The sequence below is a fragment of the Mirounga angustirostris genome, unplaced genomic scaffold, assembly GCF_029215605.1.
Source record: "Mirounga angustirostris isolate CCGP_5_RB_7025 unplaced genomic scaffold, mMirAng1.0.hap1 SCAF_1, whole genome shotgun sequence".
Lineage (NCBI taxonomy): Eukaryota > Metazoa > Chordata > Mammalia > Carnivora > Phocidae > Mirounga > Mirounga angustirostris.
In genome coordinates, this window is record NW_026991709.1 from 53,676,985 (window position 1) to 53,694,909 (window position 17,925).

The 17,925-nt window shown below is 42.1% G+C and overlaps 1 protein-coding gene across 13 annotated transcripts in view; it reads left to right on the forward strand.

Moving 5' to 3' along the window:
- The window catches only part of BBX (BBX high mobility group box domain containing), a 277,804-nt gene extending 270,623 nt beyond the window's left edge, over window positions 1-7,181 (forward strand). For all 13 annotated transcript variants that reach the window (XM_045902813.2, XM_054504155.2, XM_054504154.2 and 10 more), the window contains one exon: window positions 719-7,181. In XM_045902813.2, coding sequence (XP_045758769.1) covers window positions 719-806 — 88 coding nt within the window. In that variant the 3' untranslated portion in view covers window positions 807-7,181. The remainder of the gene's footprint in view (window positions 1-718) is intronic.
- Window positions 7,182-17,925: the final 10,744 nt, after the last annotated feature.

Genomic DNA, 17,925 nt, shown 5'->3' on the forward strand with positions numbered 1-17,925 from the left:
TACTCACTTACCAAAAGCCAAATGAGAAATCAGGTCAGTCTGGTGTAGTTCCAATCCAAATGATGGGTATTTCGGTGAACTTGCTGGTCATGTCTGGAGTCCCCTCTCCCGCATGTGTTGACTTGGCCCACGCCGCCCCGATTTACACACACTCCAAAGCCAGTGTCTCCTTGCCGCCTTCCCTGAGCACATGCTCACCGTGTGCCTGTGAGACTTTTGTCTTTTCCTTCATCTGTGTTGGAGTCACAGGCCCTCTGGTCTCAGGGACCGTTGTTTTAATTGGCCTTACATTTAAATTGGGTTGATTATTATATAGCTTAGGAAATGAGCCTGGAGGTGATCAGTTAGTACAGGAGAGTTTTCCCCTTGGGCAGCTCGAGGAAAGGCATGGTTCCTATTTTAGTATCAGTGGATCAAGAGGAAGAATGTTGTCTTAGAACCGCAGCCCTTGACTGAAAGTTCCCCGCTTCTCAGGGAGTCGCCCCAAACCTGGTGGCACTTCAGGTTCCACCTCTGCGAAATGGAGGTGGTTATTTGGGGGCAGAGTATGTTTTTAAGTCATGTGAGGGGAACCGAGATAAGAAAGAGCATTAAGTAACAAGTCAGCCTTAGGGATTATGATACCGGAAAACTCTTAACCGGGCACTCATCATCCTCTCCTCCTCCTGATAACATATTCTCAGTGGGTGACTTCTTTGTCCTTCTCCTTGTTTTGCAGAGGTCAGAGGTCAACTCCGCTCACGCACGATGGACAGCCAAAAGAAATGCCCCAGGCTCCTGTACTTATTTCCTGCGCTGACCAGTGAAGCGCCCTTTAGTTGTAAAACATTGTGCTTTACCTACTACCCTAGCCTTGTCTTTACCGAGGGATGCTAGCGAGTCCGTGTGGTGGGAAAGACAGACTGCGAACAAGTGCTCGTTGCCCTGCGCGGCCCAGATTCACTTGAAGCGGAAGTTAGCATCCTGGGCCGGTGTGTTCTCTTGGAACCCAGAGCCTCTGAGGGTGATGTTATCTGTCTGGTAATGAGCAGAAACGGCATGATCCTGGAGCTTTGCTTTCTATTGAAGGCTTTTGACGGTAATAGGTGGTAACTTGGTAAGAGGCTGCCTTTACTGTAGCTCATCCAGCATCTCTTTTACCAACCAGAGAGTGTGAAACTAGTTTCGTATATTACCTAGTTATTCTTTCAAAACAAAAACAAAACAAAAAAACAAAAACTGACGCACTGCACTAGTTATTATTAGATATTCTTAGTCTTTTTTGTACATGGAGATTTAAGTTCTAAGATGGTTTATATAATAGGTTATACCTACATTTATATTGTAGAATAATATTAAAAAGCCTGTTCCAGAGACTCCCAAGCAGCACGGGCAGGCAGATGTACCATTGTTAGCGGTGTATGCTCGGCCTCGTGGTCCATATATTCTGCACTTTTATATATTTGCCACCAGAGTGGTAGTTTGCTGGCAAAAAAAAGAGAGAGAGAAAGAGAAAAAATTAGAATTCTTACAAGCTGAATTTTTTTCTTAGCCTTGAGTGACCAAGAAGAATTTGCTTGGGGCACATTGTGGCAAATATTTTCCCAGACAGGGGAAGAGTCCTGCAGATTACAGAATACTGATGTTTTCATGCCTTGAGGATTCTTTTTATTTTTTACACAGGGGTCTAAGTGACCAACGGATCGTTCATACAAACAAAAAAAAAAAAAAAAAAGAAAAATATTATTCAGAAGTGACCTTAGTATTACTTCACTATTCTGAACACATTGAAGACACTCACTTCATGTGGACTTTGAGCTACAGACCTTTTCCATCCATCCCCAACAGACTGGACGGGTAGCAGCCGCTATGCACAGCCTGATTACCACTGCAGGGTTCTAGAGCCATTTCGAGTTGTGTGTTGTGAAGGAGGTATGGAATAAATGATGAGGGAGGTATGCTTGACCAGGGTGGGAGTCTTAGTCCTAGAGCCACCTGCAAGTTTGTTTCCTTTCTGTGTTCTGTTGCTTTTGGACATTAAACCAACCGTACACATGCCGGTGCCAAGCGGATTACCGGGCTTATTAGAATGTTCGACATATTGACTTAACCACCTGACATTCACAGTGTCTTGTTTCCTAGCAACACATGCAGAGTGATAGAATTAGCCGGAGGCTACCGATTTTACAGGGTATTTGTCCATAGCACAGAGTGTATCCCCACTCGCGCATCGCAGCACAAACTACCAAATTTTAATTATTGGATTCCAGCAATAATTTTTATTGGTTTTCAAACTGGCAGAATTTTGATAGCGTTAGTTCGAGTTCAAAGCTTTTGAATTAGATCTCTACATGGTAACAGTTTACAAGGTTTTATCTAGCTTTCTTATTTATACTTGACTCAATTGTAATGATGATTTTTTTTTTCTAATTGTAATTTGACCTAATAGCCATACAAAAAAAAAAAAAATGACTCTGTTAGTACTGACTAGGTTTAGCTTTCCATAGTTGTAGATATTACTTCAGTTTCGGTGCTGGAAAATATGTACAACATACTAACAGAATTGAAAAAGAATATAGGGATTTGGTTTGTTTGTTGTTTTTTTTTTTCCAAAGCAGGTAAAGAGGGCAGCAGAGCATTGGAACGGTGTCCTCAAAAATGCATAATCATTGTGGGCATGGAGGAAGAAGGAAATAGTAAGCTAGGTTAGTCAGAGGTTAAAGCTTAACCCTATTCACATAGAAATAAATCAGGTGAGCAGCCCCAGATTTTAGCGTAAGATTTTTACTACGATGCTGTTTTATTAAGATTTTCTAAACTTCAAAACACAAAGTGAATGTTTGAAAATTGCTGGGTCCCGGTGTTGGTGGCTGTTGGAGTTTTTGGACCACTTGCTAGCAGTGATTTAGAAATTATAATTAGCTAAAAATCCAAAAGAAAAAGAAACCAACAACAAAAATTGTTTGGTGCAGAACATGCACCTTGACAATGGTACTAACTTGTTATTCTATAGAACACGTTAGAATAGATCTATTTTTGCCAGAGCACCCTCCTTCAGTCCTCCAGTTACATTTCACTAGATTTCCTTAAGAGATTGCTGTATATTCATGGGACCTTTTTTAAAAAGAAGCAAAACAAAAGATTACTTTTTTCTATGTGATTAATATCTTACTTGATCTGCTTTTCCTAAACCTCAGTGGCTTTTCCCTTAGGCAGGGGTGGGGTGGGAGGGCAATCTACTGGATATGACTGTTTTCAGATACTTAAAAAAAAAAAAAACCTTTTTGTAGAAATGCTTAATTTTTAAGCGGTTAGGCACTGAGAGTAGCAGAAATCCTGCAAAGCTTTATAGTCCTTTAGACACTCGCCTTGTTTCTCTGAGTGAAGTCTTGATTTCAATAATAGTGCTTTTCTCATGCCCTGAATCCGCTGGAGAGGGGTGTTGGTATTTTCAGGTAACAACATTTGTTAGCACAAATATTTCAGACCAACTTGTAGTGCCCCCCATCTATCATTTTCATTTCATTTCTCTCATTCTTTTATATTTTGGAAAATCATATTGCTATGGTGTGTACTTTAATCTGCCAGCAAACACCATCGACACTAACATTTGTCCCACAAGCATCCTCAAGAGAAAAAGTTGTTGCACCTTATGTATATCTCAAGCAAACCAAAATATGATGCTTTTCTGCTTTGTTTTATTCTAAATTGTTGTATCATATCTTTCTGAAAAACCATTCTGAATCTAGTTGAAATTATCGATATTTATGCTTTTAACCTTAATTTCTGGATTCAAACCTGTATATAAATCTTTTGAAAAAAATTGTCCTAGCCCTTCTCTGTGATGCCGAAGTGGATGATTTCGTCTCAGATGGAGACGCAGTACTGTTCCAGTTTCTTTAGCCTTTTATTTATTTAGTTATTCTGGGTATTTTCCTATGTAATTTTGAAGTGTGTAGAGTATATTATAGTAACTGAAGCTGCAGCTGTACGAAGCTGAGTGAAAGAAGAAAAATACTGTAAGACATCCTTCTTAAGTTTTTATTCCTTTGAATAACTGTAATGAGATTAGAAAAAGGAAAAATGTCCCCCAGCCACATTGATGATACAGGTTCTTATCCCCAAATTAAGTTAGTTCCCAGATTTTAGATCAAAACGTAATTCGTCAAAGCCCTTTTATAAGGATAAGTCATACTGTTGTGATTCTGACGGTCTTTTCCGCACAAATACCAGAACTGTGTTCATTGAGTTCTGTCTGATGAGCTTTCTACCAATGCCAGCTCAAAGCCATGCTGAAATCATTCCCACATTATCACTGATTCTAGTTCCTGCCATTAAAACTGCTGGAGGAAAAAAAAAAGGTGGAACACTCTGAACAAAAAGGAGCATCTGAACTGGTCTGGTTATTTATATTCCAACAGGTTTATTCCCTGTCACTTTGTTATCCAGTCAGATGCTACTCTGCCTAAGTCCTAGAAAATTTTGTTTGCACTCTGCAGTCTTTGGCTCATCGTATGGAAAAGTTTGCACCTCTGTAAAATCTCAAGCAAATTATAAATTGATACAGTGAACCAGGAGTAAGCCGGAAACTGAATGACATGTTTTGTTTGTTCAGGGTGGGGATGGGGGGAGGGAAGGAGGGTACCCAATAACTCTGTTCCAAGTTTGGCGTTTGGCATTAATGTGAAGCAGTGGGACCGTGCTGCCTGCTGAACTACTGTATGAATTCCAAGCGTTCTGGAGGCCGGCGGCCGGCGACCACACAGCAGAAGGGAAGCGCCACCGCCTCGCTGGGGAGAAGGAAGTCCAGCAAGGCCTGGAACTGCCCCTTTGTAAAGGGGGAGTTGAGGTGTCCGTGATGCTGTTGAGGAGACTCGCCTTTGATTGCACTGCTCCCTCGGGCCCTCACGTGAGGCCAATCCTAACGGGCGACCTCAGCTTCAAAAGTTCTTTTCAGTAAGTCCTGTTGGCGAGCTTTGTCCTTCCTTGCTCCTCCCTTCAGTGCCACTGTTTCCCACTGCAGTGTTGTGACTTCCCAGACCGCCTTCTCCAGAGAGAACAATGTATTGCTGAAAATGGGCAGTAGAAGCAAATGTCATTACTACATCTGACCTATAAAGTATTCAGAGTGACTGCTAGGTGGAAATTAAATTTTAGCTTTCCCCACATAGGACCTTGTTTTGCACCTTACACAGAGTGTACTAATTGTTAATTAGCTGTTGTTTTTATTTATACAAGCATTCCCAAAGAACTAGATTTGGATTTTGTTTTTATTTGAGTTTTGGGATTTTTTTTTTTTAATTATCTTATTTAGATTGACTAACATCGTACTTATAATAAGAAACAGTTGTTCAGTTTATCTTACCAGGTATGTCTGGTGAAGTATTCAGGGTTTGATGGACTGCTTTGCTTTAGTGTGGAAATGATAGCTAAGTTTATTATACTCCATATTAAAACACCTTGTCCTGTTCACTGGGGACACTATTTTCTTTACATCTCAGATGAAAGAAGTGACAAAATAATGAATAACAAGACAAATCTGTTTGACTCCCCTGATACACCTCCATCTGTTTGTGCTATGCTTTCCTTAAAAAAATAGAAGTATACATTTTCCTCACACCCAAAAAAGAGTGTCCTCTCCTGGCCAAATCTTATTTGTGGTGGTAGGACTTATGCTAATAAATTGAAAGGAGGAAACCTTGTACTAAGTTCTATGGCCACCGTTTCCTTGTTGCAGTCCGTGGTCAGAATTGATCCTGCCCTCAAATTGATTTTTGTGCGCAGAACTAGTTATCGTGAGAATTACTACTCCTTCCAAAGATCGCCCAGTACCTTGGGCCAGAACCAGTTACCGCGAGTAACAAGGACCTAATTCGATGCCTCCACACCCTCCCACCCACACCGCAAATCATACCTCACAGGCTCTAACCTGAATCCCAGAGGCACGTGGGTTTTGCAAACTAACACCGCTGTCCCTTTGCAGCCCCCAGGGGCTGGCTCGTGTCCCCTGACGCCTCACGTTAGTGCCTCAGCTGTGAGAGCAGCAGAACTGGGGGTGAGGCAGGTTTGTGACCTGGAGCTCAGCACGTGCTCAGCAACGTTCTTCTCATTTCCTTCGCACTAAACAAGTCTCTTGCTCTCAGGAATTTGTCCAAAAGAAAAAAATAAAAACCACCTGAGATTCCATGTACCAGATTATGAACTTTTCTCATAGGTTTGAATTGCTTACTTACATGTCATAAATTAACCGTAGCTTCATTTGACCACCGGGTCTGAAGTCTGTTGACAGTTTCAGCATGACTGAATCGCTCATTTTTTTGCTTTCAGAAATTGGCTTGGTTCTCTTTAGAGTTGGTGTAAACATGCCATGTAATAAATGATTTCCACTTAATGGTACAACAGAATTATTGCTTTCTTAGATGTATGTGTAGTAAAAGTCAATATACACATTTATATAATTTCTTTCTTCAAAATCTTATACTTAATTTGATATCTCTAAAAATTGCACATGTAAGTCATGTGTATAACATGCTAAAGTACTTTAACTGTGATCTTAAAACTGAATAAAAATATTTAATAAAAATTTGAAATATTTTAAAGAGATTATTCAAATATATTTCTTGACGTTCACACTCCTAGCCAGAGGGTTGGTGCCTTCAGGAGACCCTATCTGTGAAAAACAGTAGGGAAAATACTTTAACAAAAGATATCTCAGCTATGTCCGAATGTCAAATGCTGGTCTCCCCCAAACTGTTTGCCTGAGACTCCCCATGTTTGAACCGCCCGAGTTGCTTTCCCCTTATGGGTGGAGTAGAAATCAGCCTGACAAGAAAGAAGATAGGCTTCCTTCTGCTACTTAAGAGGAGAGCCTCCTGGCAAAACATACCAACTTCCCCCGAACTGTAATCAAACTGAAGTGATAGCATTAAGACTATAACCCAGAGTATAAATTCAGACCTCAGTTTTGCTGAATACAATGTCCCGAACCTTAGAACCTTGGATGTTCTCTTAATCTTTCAGAATAGCACATGCCCATGGGCGTGCGGTGTATAAATACAGGGTATAATGATATTGCAGGCTTTGCGTTCAGACAGACTCGCTTCAAAGTCTGGTTCTACCCATTTATTATTGGGTTTCTCAACCTCCCTGAACTCCACCTCACTTACTAAATGATGGTGGTGATAATGCCTCCTCACATTTCTGCTAGGATGAAAAGGAAATACATAGGAAAATGTTGGCATAGTGCCTGTAAGGGGAATGGCCATTAAATGCTAATTGTGGATTTCATTTTTACTCAACTCGAAGGTCGGTATATTTAAGTATATTCAAAAGAGACCGTAAGTATAGCTAGCTCCCTTTTTCAAATAAATTTGTAAGGGCCTGATGCATTAGGAGTAAGCTCTGTCAGGAGATAACATGGCATAGAAAACTCAGAACACGTTACATTCACGTAGGTAACTCACACTTGTATATGTAGCGCTATAGGATTTGTCCATAAAATTAGTCTGCTTGGTGAATTACATGTTCTAGTACTCCGGCACGCTTTTTTGAATTACTGAGAATAAAATGTCTTGTGCTGGGGACGGGGAGCTCCATACCAAGGAATGTAAATTCTAGGACAAAAGATGACAGGTTATACATATGTGTGGTTTGATGGGTCCACGTGGATTCTACAATACATCCATCCTTTGGGGTAGAACATAGTCTCTTGCAAGGAAAAAGTAAAGTGGTTACCAATAAGGGAGCTAAAACTAATAGCACCGATGCCATTCTGTGCATACTGAAAACATAAAATTGTTAATCGTCATTTTTCAGAAACCTTTTCACCTTTTGAAAGGATGGAAATTTTCAAATATATGCAGAGGTAAGAGACTAGCATACTGAACTCCCTGGGCCCATTGCCCAGCTCCAACAAATACCAACGTTTTCTCAGTTCCAGTTTCATTTGTATTTCACCCGTTTTCCTTCATTTCACCTCCCAACCCTAGCTCTGCGTATCCCAGAAGTGTGATTTCGTGTATAAATACTTCAGATACAGCCTTTAAAAACAAATATTTTGATATGCACAAATTTTCTTTTTTTTTAATGTATCGCCCCCTCACGATTCCAAAAATACGTTTGCTTCCTGCCCAAAGCAAAAGGAATCTGTGAGCCACAAGAAGAGTCGTGCTGGAGTGAAGATTATTTGGAATTAGGTTATGCTGTTCACATTGGATATCTCTATATTTACCTTTCTTGATCCGCAGTTTTCTAAAGAGATCATCAGAGAGACCCTTTTCTTGGTATGTCTTTATTTTTCGTCTTGCTTCCTATGATCTTTCCCTTTTTTTCCAGACAATGTCTAAAAAGGCCCAGGGGCTAAAACTTTTATAATTTTATGTAAAATTTTCAGGAATTTTCCCTCCAAGCCTGTTCCCACTTATGTTTTCCTCTCCCAAACTCCCAAGAGCGATGTTGGTTGTAGGGGAACAGTAGAGGTAAATTTTTAGATGAGCTCTGGAAGGCAGGTGGCCCAAGATTTAAAAAAATCTGAAATCCTGGATCAACAGGCCAGAAATTAAAGCGTAAAGTGAAACCCCTCCTGGAAGAGGTAAATTGATAATTCCTACTCGAAGGCTCAGCCCACTTGGAGATCCCTCACCCCAGGGAATTTTACAAAAGGTCATTTTGTCTCAAGGTTGTATATTGCAGAGTCAGAAAAGAAAGATGTGAGGATTGAAACTTTCTTGAGAATGATGGAGGATGAAAGGGGACCAGGGAAAGTTCATACAAATAGGTCTTTCAAGTTCGATGTCTAAAAGTCAAAATGGTTTTAAAGCCAGCGTGAAAAGATTTCCAAGAAATGCGCTCAAGGATAATGATTACGTTTTCCTGATCTTTTCTACTATTTGGCATCATATCTGTGGTGCTTATGAAAGGCAAATTGAATAGATACTATAATTCATATCTTCCAGAAACAAGCAGGAACGTATTGAAAAGATACATAGAAACAGTAGAAATACACTCAGTAGATGTAAAAATAGGTAATTTGCCATCTAATTTGAAGCTTGTATTTGAAATACACTTAGTAGGAAAGCAGTATTGATACAGATAATTATTTTTCCTCCAAGATATATAATCCTTGAGATAAATACTGGAGAAATTCAGATGGTGTTTTAGAATTTTAAATTTTCACTTCTCCCATACTATATCTTAGCTTAGGTATTTATATAACTATATTAGAAATAAAAGCAATATTCTGCACAAGTCCTTGAAAATCTAAACCCTTTTTGTAAATAGAATATGAGGTATTTAACACACTGATGCTAGCCTTACCTGCATTAAAACTTACTGTGTATCCATCAAAATCAAAACTTTTGTTAAAATAAAAATTGCTTAAAAACAGTGCTCTGTTCCACTTCTCTGTTCAAAGCCCATGAAAATTATTTCAGCTCACTTGTTTTCACTCCGGAAGAGTTCTTTGTTATCCACACCTCATGTCCATTAAATTGTTTCTGTCCTGCTCCTATAACAATCTAATCGTTCAGCAGAGCTGCAGTGGATGGCTGCTCTTAGATACGGGCCAAGTCCCAACAAGACTCATCTTCCGCTGTGTATATCCTAGCGCGGGTGTGGATAGCCTAGTGGGGGTTAGAGATCTGCAACATTCTTTTTTTTTTTTTTTTTTTAAGATTTTATTTATTTATTTGACAGAGACACAGTGAGAGAGGGAACACAAGCAGGGGGAGTGGGAGAGGGAGAAGCAGGCTTCCCGCAGAGCAAGGAGCCTGATGCGGGGCTCGGTCCCAGGACCCTGGTATCATGACCTGAGCCGAAGGCAGATGCTTAACGACTGAGCCACCCAGGCGCCCCTGCATCATTCTTTAATTGAAATGCAATACAGATGAGGTTGGGCATGAAAATCAAAGGCAGTCAGGAAGAAGCTACATATAAACTCATGGGAAACTTGGTAATCTGCATTTCGGAGACTTTAAGGGGCAAAAAATGGGAATGTGTTACTGTTCTACTTTAAAATTTTTATTTTTTTAAAGCCCTTTCTCATAGAAGAGATCTTGGCACAAAAATCGCTGCTAAGACAAGGCCACAGATCGCGGAGAATGACAAGAATGAGATAACAGTCTTTGGGGAAGATCCATGATGCAGTGTATTTCTTTTAGGTGTGTGCTGGGGCATGCAACATCCCAGCTGTGTTGACTCCGGGACCCCTGAGCAATTAGACAGCACATCGGCTCAGCCTCGGCACAGCCTAGGAATATTTGAAATGGTAAGGTCAAGCAGCACGGTTTCAGCATTTGGCCTTAAGAGTTAGAGGTAATTCTGATAGCCAGAGAGTGTGATTCTCTGACTTTCTTTTCCTTCTCCCTTGGCTGTCTCCTTTCCTCAATCATAGTCTCAGGTCTTGCGTATTGCTGAGGTGAAATTTTTCCAATTGTTGCATTTTTCTTCAGCAAGGGCACACCTCCGTGCTTTCGCACCCTTCATACACAAAAGCTGTATTAGGTGTCCCTTTCTTTCTTCTCCACTGAGAATATCTGTAAGGATTTCATGACTGAGGTGAATGACTGGAGCAAGAAAGAACTGTTGGGAAAGATTCTAGTTTTTGATGTGTTGCCACTATTTCAGTTGGGGTCTGTGTGCATGTGAGACTTTTATTTGCTAATCCTCAGTCATTAAAAAGGACTTTACTGGGGCGCCTGGGTGGCTCAGTTGGTTAAGCGTCTTCCTTCTACTCAGGTCATCATCCCGGGGTCCTGGGATCAAGCCCCGCACGGGCTCTCTGCTCAGTGGGGAGTCTGCTTCTCTCTCCCTCTGCCGCCCCCGCCCCCATCCCCCTGCTCATGCTCTCTCTCTGTCTCTCTCAAAGAAATAAGTAAACCTTAAAATAAAAAAATAAGGGCTTTACTAGAAGGAAGTACCTATTCTTATCTGGGACTGCAGGATTACCTCCCCTTTGGGAGTACTTCACTGAAGGCGGTGGATCTACTTTTTAAACTAAATATTCATCTCAGTATGGCCAAATCAACCCCCGTCCCCTTTTTAGGGATTGATAGTTAAGGGAATTCTTTCCACTCGGAAAGTATGTGCTTTAAAAAGCAAGATGATCTCTCTTAGGGCTACAAACTGCACTGTAATTTATGCATGAATTTAGAAAAGTTTGAGAATTTCAAGAATTTAATTTGGAGTTCATCAGGCATCTGTCTGTCCCCCCCCCCCCCCAACGAAGACTGCCAATGAGATCTGTGTTGCCAAAGGGCTTCATTGGTCTTCCTCTCCCCACTTCCCAAAGATCTGACTTTCCATGAGTGGGTTACTATGGAGCAACATTCCTTAAGGACCTAGTTGTGCTGAGGACCTGGCTAAAGCCACAGGAACAATGACTGTCTTCACCCGCACAAGCCCACCCGATAGGGCACCCGAAATTCCAAGGGGGATGCAGAAGGTCCACTGTTAAGCATGCCACCATCCTCCCTAGGACACCATTCAAACTAGAATCAGACCAACATCTTTTCTTTTATATATGAACATTTACCCATGTGAATTACTTTTTTTGGGTTCCTCTTTCACTCCTACCCACACATCCAATATTCCATATGCCTTCTTTTAAGAAACAAATGGTTTTCTGGTCCGGGTGTGCACTTTTCTCTTCCGAGTTGCCTTTGGGTGACATTCTAGCCTGCCGCCACCACCACCTGCTCCTCAGCCCAAAATCTATTTTAGATAGAATCTGTCCCAGCGTTTGAGCCTACTGCAGAGAGCAGCATCAGTAATTGGTAGTGCAAGTGAACGGAGTCGTAAATTAGCCGATGAATACTATTTCCTGGGGAAGAGCAGGCTTTTGCTGGCCGTCAAAGACAAGGCAGAGCCAACCAAGTGGCAAGACGGCACAGCGGGCGGGACCCTGGAAGACTCCCCAGTCCTGGAGCAGGGAACCGTTCTCCCCCCGCGGATCTCCTTTCCCTGCTGAGGAGTGCTGGCTGCTGGGACAATCCTCCAAGTCTCGAAACAGAGATGAGGTTTCTGAGACTAACCTGCTGCAGATTAACAACACGATTCATGCTTCCTAGTCCCTGTTCTTCCTAATCCATTTTATATTAAGGTTAAAACTTTTGAATGTGAACGTTAACCTCCTATTAGCTTGAGCCATTTACCTTCAGAACTTAACCATGCATGTGCATAGTTCTCAGTTTGAAAATCAGGCAGAAGATTGATCATTTCATGTGCTGGGGAGCAAGAATGTCCTGTCCCCTTTCTGGCTGGACTGAGAAATAGACATGAGACAGATTAACAGGAGTAAATCAAATTTAATAGCGTACATACGGGGACTCCACGCAGAGATAGAAATATCCAAAGACAGGTAAAGCACAGTTGAGATGTCATCTTGAACTAAGGAGAAGCAGGGAGGTGTTTGGGACTTTGGAGGAAAGGAGAGCCACTCACGGGAAGATGAAAAAGAGTAAATGGTAAACACATTTGCTGGGCCACTCAGAAACAAAAGGACTAGGAGGACTTGGATGGAGCAGGCCTTGTCAGATTCCTCCCCGCGCACCACACCTAGTTCATATGATAACGGAGGTTATCTATGGTGATAGCTCTCTTCCTGGAGCAGGTCCTCTAAATTCTTTTTAGGCATTTGAGGGGGAGGTAAGGAACTTTTCCTAAATCTGCTGGGTTTTGATTGCTTTTTTTAAAATAGATTTATTTATTTTTTAGAGAGAAAGCCCATGAGTGCGTGGAAGTGGGGGGAGGGCAGAAGGAAAAGGAGAGAATCTCAAGCAGACTTCCCGCTGAGCCCAGAGCCCCACGCCCCGGGGCTCCATCTCATGACCCTGAGATGACGACCTGAGCCGAAATCAAGAGTCAGATGCTTAACCGACTGAGCCACCCAGATGCCCTATTGATTGCTTTTTAACTCAAAATAATCTTCATGCCACAGTGGCCCAACTTGGGGTGGCCTGCCCTCACCCCCCAACACATGTAAACAAGACCTTCTTGTGGCCCCAGGACACAAAAGCAACAAACAGGGACTTCTCCTCCTCCCCTCTTTACCTGTGTTTAAAAATAAAGCTAGTATTTTTATGGTACTTCTGAGGCCCTTATACCCAACATGTTTAAATAGAATTATATGTGCTTCAGATTCATGACACAGCCTGATCCACATTTTCCAGTTTTAAAAGTACAAATTTTCCCAATTGCCCAGGAGCTGCCAGTTTCACGCAACAATATAAACCTAATTATATTCCTTTCTCTGGGGCCATTTTTTCCTTGACATCCATACCAGGTAAGTGGAACTCAGTGTCTAAATCATCAGTTTATAAATCATCTCCTCTAACCTCCCTGCACTTCCTAAACCCAAGTTGGGGACCGACTTCTCACATACTGTCGGAGACAGAATGTCTGGCTCCTTCCCAGATCAATAGGTGCACCATCGCCCTGCCAGGAGGCCTCCAGGGAACCCGAGAGAGGACAGAGCCACCTGACGGCCTGAGTTCATTCATTTGCATTTTCCACTTGGCTATGATGATCAGCCAGAGCATATTCTCCTGAGATGGATGAGATCGGGTCTATTTCAAATGACTTCGAAAGGACAATGCTGTCATCGCCTACTTGAGGAAATTGCTGGCTGCACAGAGGAAGGGAAGTGACTTTCTGAAATGTGATAGTGAAGCATGACTATAAAATGAAAAGCAATTTAAATGTATTACTGGACAAAAACCATTAGCCCAATGAACATAAATAACCTTATGGAGGAAGGGCACCTGTTTCCAGATAACTTCTCTTTAGTTTCAGGGAAATTTCTCTCTTACTGGAAGGCCCTTGAGTGTCATCAAGGGGGTTTACAACTGAAACATGTTATCAAGGAGTCAGATTTTTCCACTTGTGTAAACAACTCCATTGAAATTACTGTGACTTTTTTTTTTTTTTTTTTTTGCAGGCAGGGAAGGCACTAACAACTGGTATAACTAGAACCAGGCAATTTTGCTTTCTGAAAGAAGGGTTGTCAACTCCTGATTATTCCTCTCAGATTGTCCTCACAGATACTGCCAAATTCCTGTTGACATCACCCACACCATTACCCACTCCATTAAATTCTTTGTATTGTTAATGCTGTCTCTATTTAAACCGATTCAGCAAGAACTGGGAGAAAGGGGACTTTAAATCTCTAGGCTCAGGAAAGATGAGACACTCAGAGGCCCCAATCCGACCTGGACCTGCAGGTGGGTAGAAGTTTGCAGGTCGTCCCTGCACTGGATGACATCCTCGGGATGATCCACAGTGCAGTTAATCCTTTGTGACACCAGCAGTACTCTGAGAGGGTTTATGCGGCTGCCTGCTGTGCCCTTGAGTCTCAAGGTGTGGTACCGTCCTCCCAGGACGTTAGACTGTAGAGTGAGATGGGGGTCAGCAGCCCTAGCGCATGTGTGCACCCCTGAGCCAACATGCAGCCCGGCAGTTCCCAAAGACAGAGGGCTTCGCTTCCGTGTTCTAGTATTGTTTGTGGCTGTTTGCTTGTCTGCCAAAAGAGGAGAGGGAGTCTCTAGGACAATCACCTTGGACTCTGGGGGTCGGCGTGGGGGGACATTTTGGAATCTCTTGTCTCAAAGTAGCTGCTCCCCAAGGGGACCTGAACTACAGGCGCCCCAAGATGAAAGCTGAGAACTGGTAGAGGAGGATCCCCCACGTGAGGAATGTGGGATGAGGACTGCCAGATGCAGGGCCTCTGAAAACCAGGTCCTCTTTAATATAAATCTTCAGGCCAGCACAAACAAAAAACCAGATATTCCCATCAGAGCCAAGTTGAGAGGAGGGGGAGCCATTTTGTACAGCTCTGTAACACCCAGCGAGCACAGTGCCCCCACACAACAGACAACCCGGAAACCCCACTGATGGGGCAGAACTTTTCCCCCACTCCTCCCTGAGCCCCCGTACGACCAGAATCAAACCACCTCACCCCTTTATTTCCATATCTCTAATGTGGGCACTACAACATCTACTGCCCGGGGGCATTTTGTGGATGCAGTGAGATACTGCATTTGAACAAACTGTGTAAATTTTAAAATGCGATTAACAAATGTAATGGTTAAAAAATTAGAATGTTTTAAGAGAATAAAAGACAAGCCATAGACTGGGAAAAAATATTTGCAAATACATATCTGATATAGTTTGCGTATCCAAACTATACAAAAAGACAAAAAACTCTTAAAATTTAAGAAGAAAATAACCCAATTAAGAAGGCGAAAGATCTGAACAGACACCTCACGAAGGAAGATATGCAGATGGCAAATAAGCATATGATAAGATGATTACCATCCGACATCATTAGGGACTTGCAAATTAACATGAGGTACCACTATCTTCCTACTAGAGTGGCCCAAATCCCAAATACCAACAATCCCAAATGCTGACAAGGATGTGGGGCAACTGGAACTCTCACTCACTGCTGGCGGGAATACAAAATGGTACGACCACTTTGGAACGGTTTGACGGTTCCTTACGAAACTAAACGTAGGCTTACCATAAAATCCAACAATTGTCCCCCTAGGTATTTACCCAAATGAGTGGACAACTTACGTCCATACAAAGAGCTGCATGTGAATGTTTATATAAATATATATATAATATATATAAATATATATATATAAATATATAAATAAACGCCTCAAACTGGAAGCGACCAAGATGCCCCTCAATAGACCAAGGGATAAACAAACTGTGGTGTAACCATACAATGAAATATATTATTCTGTGCTAAGAACAAACAAACAAAAACCAAAAAACCTGAATTCTCAAGCCTGAAAAAGACATGGAGGAAGCTTAATTGCTAAGGGAAAGAAGTCTATTGGAAGAGGCTACATACTGTATGATTTCAACTAATGACATTCTGGAAAAGGCAAAACTATGGAGACAGTGGAAGTTTGAGTGGTTGGGGAAGGGGTGATTAGACGAAACGGGGCATTTTTAGATGGTGAAACCATTCTGTATGACGCTGTAATGGGTGATAAGTGACATCACACATCATACGTTTGTTAAAACCTATCGAATGTATACCACGAAAAGTGAGCTTTTATGCAAAGGATGAACTTTAGTGAATAATGCTGTCAGGACTAGCCCGCCGCTCCATCAGGTATACCACTCCGCCGCCAAGGGCGAACGATGGAGGGACCCTGTGCAGGGAGGGCGGAGAGAGCAACGGGTTATGTGTGTGTTCTCTGCTTTCCGCTCAGTTTTTCTTTTCTTTTCTTTTTTTAATGTTTTATTTATTTATTTGAGAGAGAGAGCATAAGCAGAGGGAGTGGCAGATGGAGAGGGAGAAGCAGACTCCCTCCTGAGCAGGGAACCCAAAACCCAAAACCCAGGACCCAGAGATCATGACCTGAGCTGAAGGCAGATGCTTTAACCACCTGAGCCACCCAGGCGCCCCCGCTCAGTTTTTCTACAAAACTTAAAGCCGTGTAAACAATAAAGTTTATTAATTAAGCAAAAAACTGGAAAGTCTCCTCCATGTGTCTACTTCACAAATATCGCCTAAGAGGAGCAGTTTAGTGGCTGAAAATCCACGTCAATTTTCATTGACGTTCTTCTGTTTAATGAAGTAGGTAAACTATACGGGGAAAAAAAGAAGGTTTTTTTCCTACAACTTTCTTCCTTTGGGACTCAATAAAGCGAGGGTTTCTTTTTTTCCTTATCTTGGATGGAAAAAATAAATAATTAATAAGCTCTTCCTTTTCCTGAGTTGGCCCATCTACAAAAAAGTCTGGAAAATACTGCATCTAAATGAAAATAGAAATAAGCTACCCCATTTTACCCAGGTGCCCCAGCTTGGTTCCAGATATAAAAGAACGTTTTTACAAGCATACTCATCAGAAAGTCCTGATGCCTCTCCGAGGGAGGGTGGTTATCTTGCCCTGTTTGATTTAACCTGCTTTCATCCTTTAGGTGTGGAGAAACGACTCACAAACTTGGCCACAATTGTGACATCCATTTCATATCAGGTTTGGAAGTAATACAACATTTATTAGAGCCTGGAAAAAAAAAATCTGAGAAGCATGAATCTATTTTGAGAGGGGATAGACCTTTACTCTCTCCTGAATTTATTTACCCATACACTCAGCAAATATTTACTAAGCCTCCTGAAAACGGGGGCTTGAGCTGTGTGTAGGAGACGGGAGGAAAGGCCTCATGTCTGCCTCAACAAAAATCACAATCTGTTGCGAGGTTCCTCAGACAAGAAACCGGAGAATTAGAATATAAAATAATCCTTTTAATGCCTGAGGAGCACCGTGGAGGGAGTCAGGAAAGCTTCCCAGAGGAGGGGACTTATGAAGCCTATAACGGGACGAGCCATCTGACCTCTGTGTCTGATCCGTGCAATCAGAAGCCATAGTGCAGACCGAACTGACTTTCACCACAGAGAGGGGAACAACTAGCCTCTGTTTTGTTTCTGCAGGAAGCAGGAAGACCGGGACATGAAGAGAGAGAAGGCATGGATGGATTTCCAAGTGAGCACAACCGTTACAAAATCTGATAATCCTACTTCTTTACTACATTTTGGGCTCTTTATAAAGGTCCAACAGACAATGCTAACGTCCCAGTTACTTCTGTTTAGTTGGGTTTTCATAATAAAATTATGATCTTCAGCAATACTAAATTAGAGATCGTAATCACTTTTTGAATTTTTGTAGGAAAAGTGTGGACCCTTTTGCCTTTTAACATCCCCATCCTGTTCGACACCGGCTGCCCCGGGCTTTCTAGGCTTGAGTGCGTCTGCCCCGCTGCAACGATGCAGGGGCAGACGCTCTTGCCCGCGAGATTCGAGACCTGTTTGCACTGCACACTGGCCCTCACTTGAACCTCTCCGCCTGTTCTGTCTATTCTCAGGCATCTGGGTGGCTCAGTGATTAAGTGTCTGCCTTCGGCTCAGGTCTTGATCCCAGAATCCTGGGATCA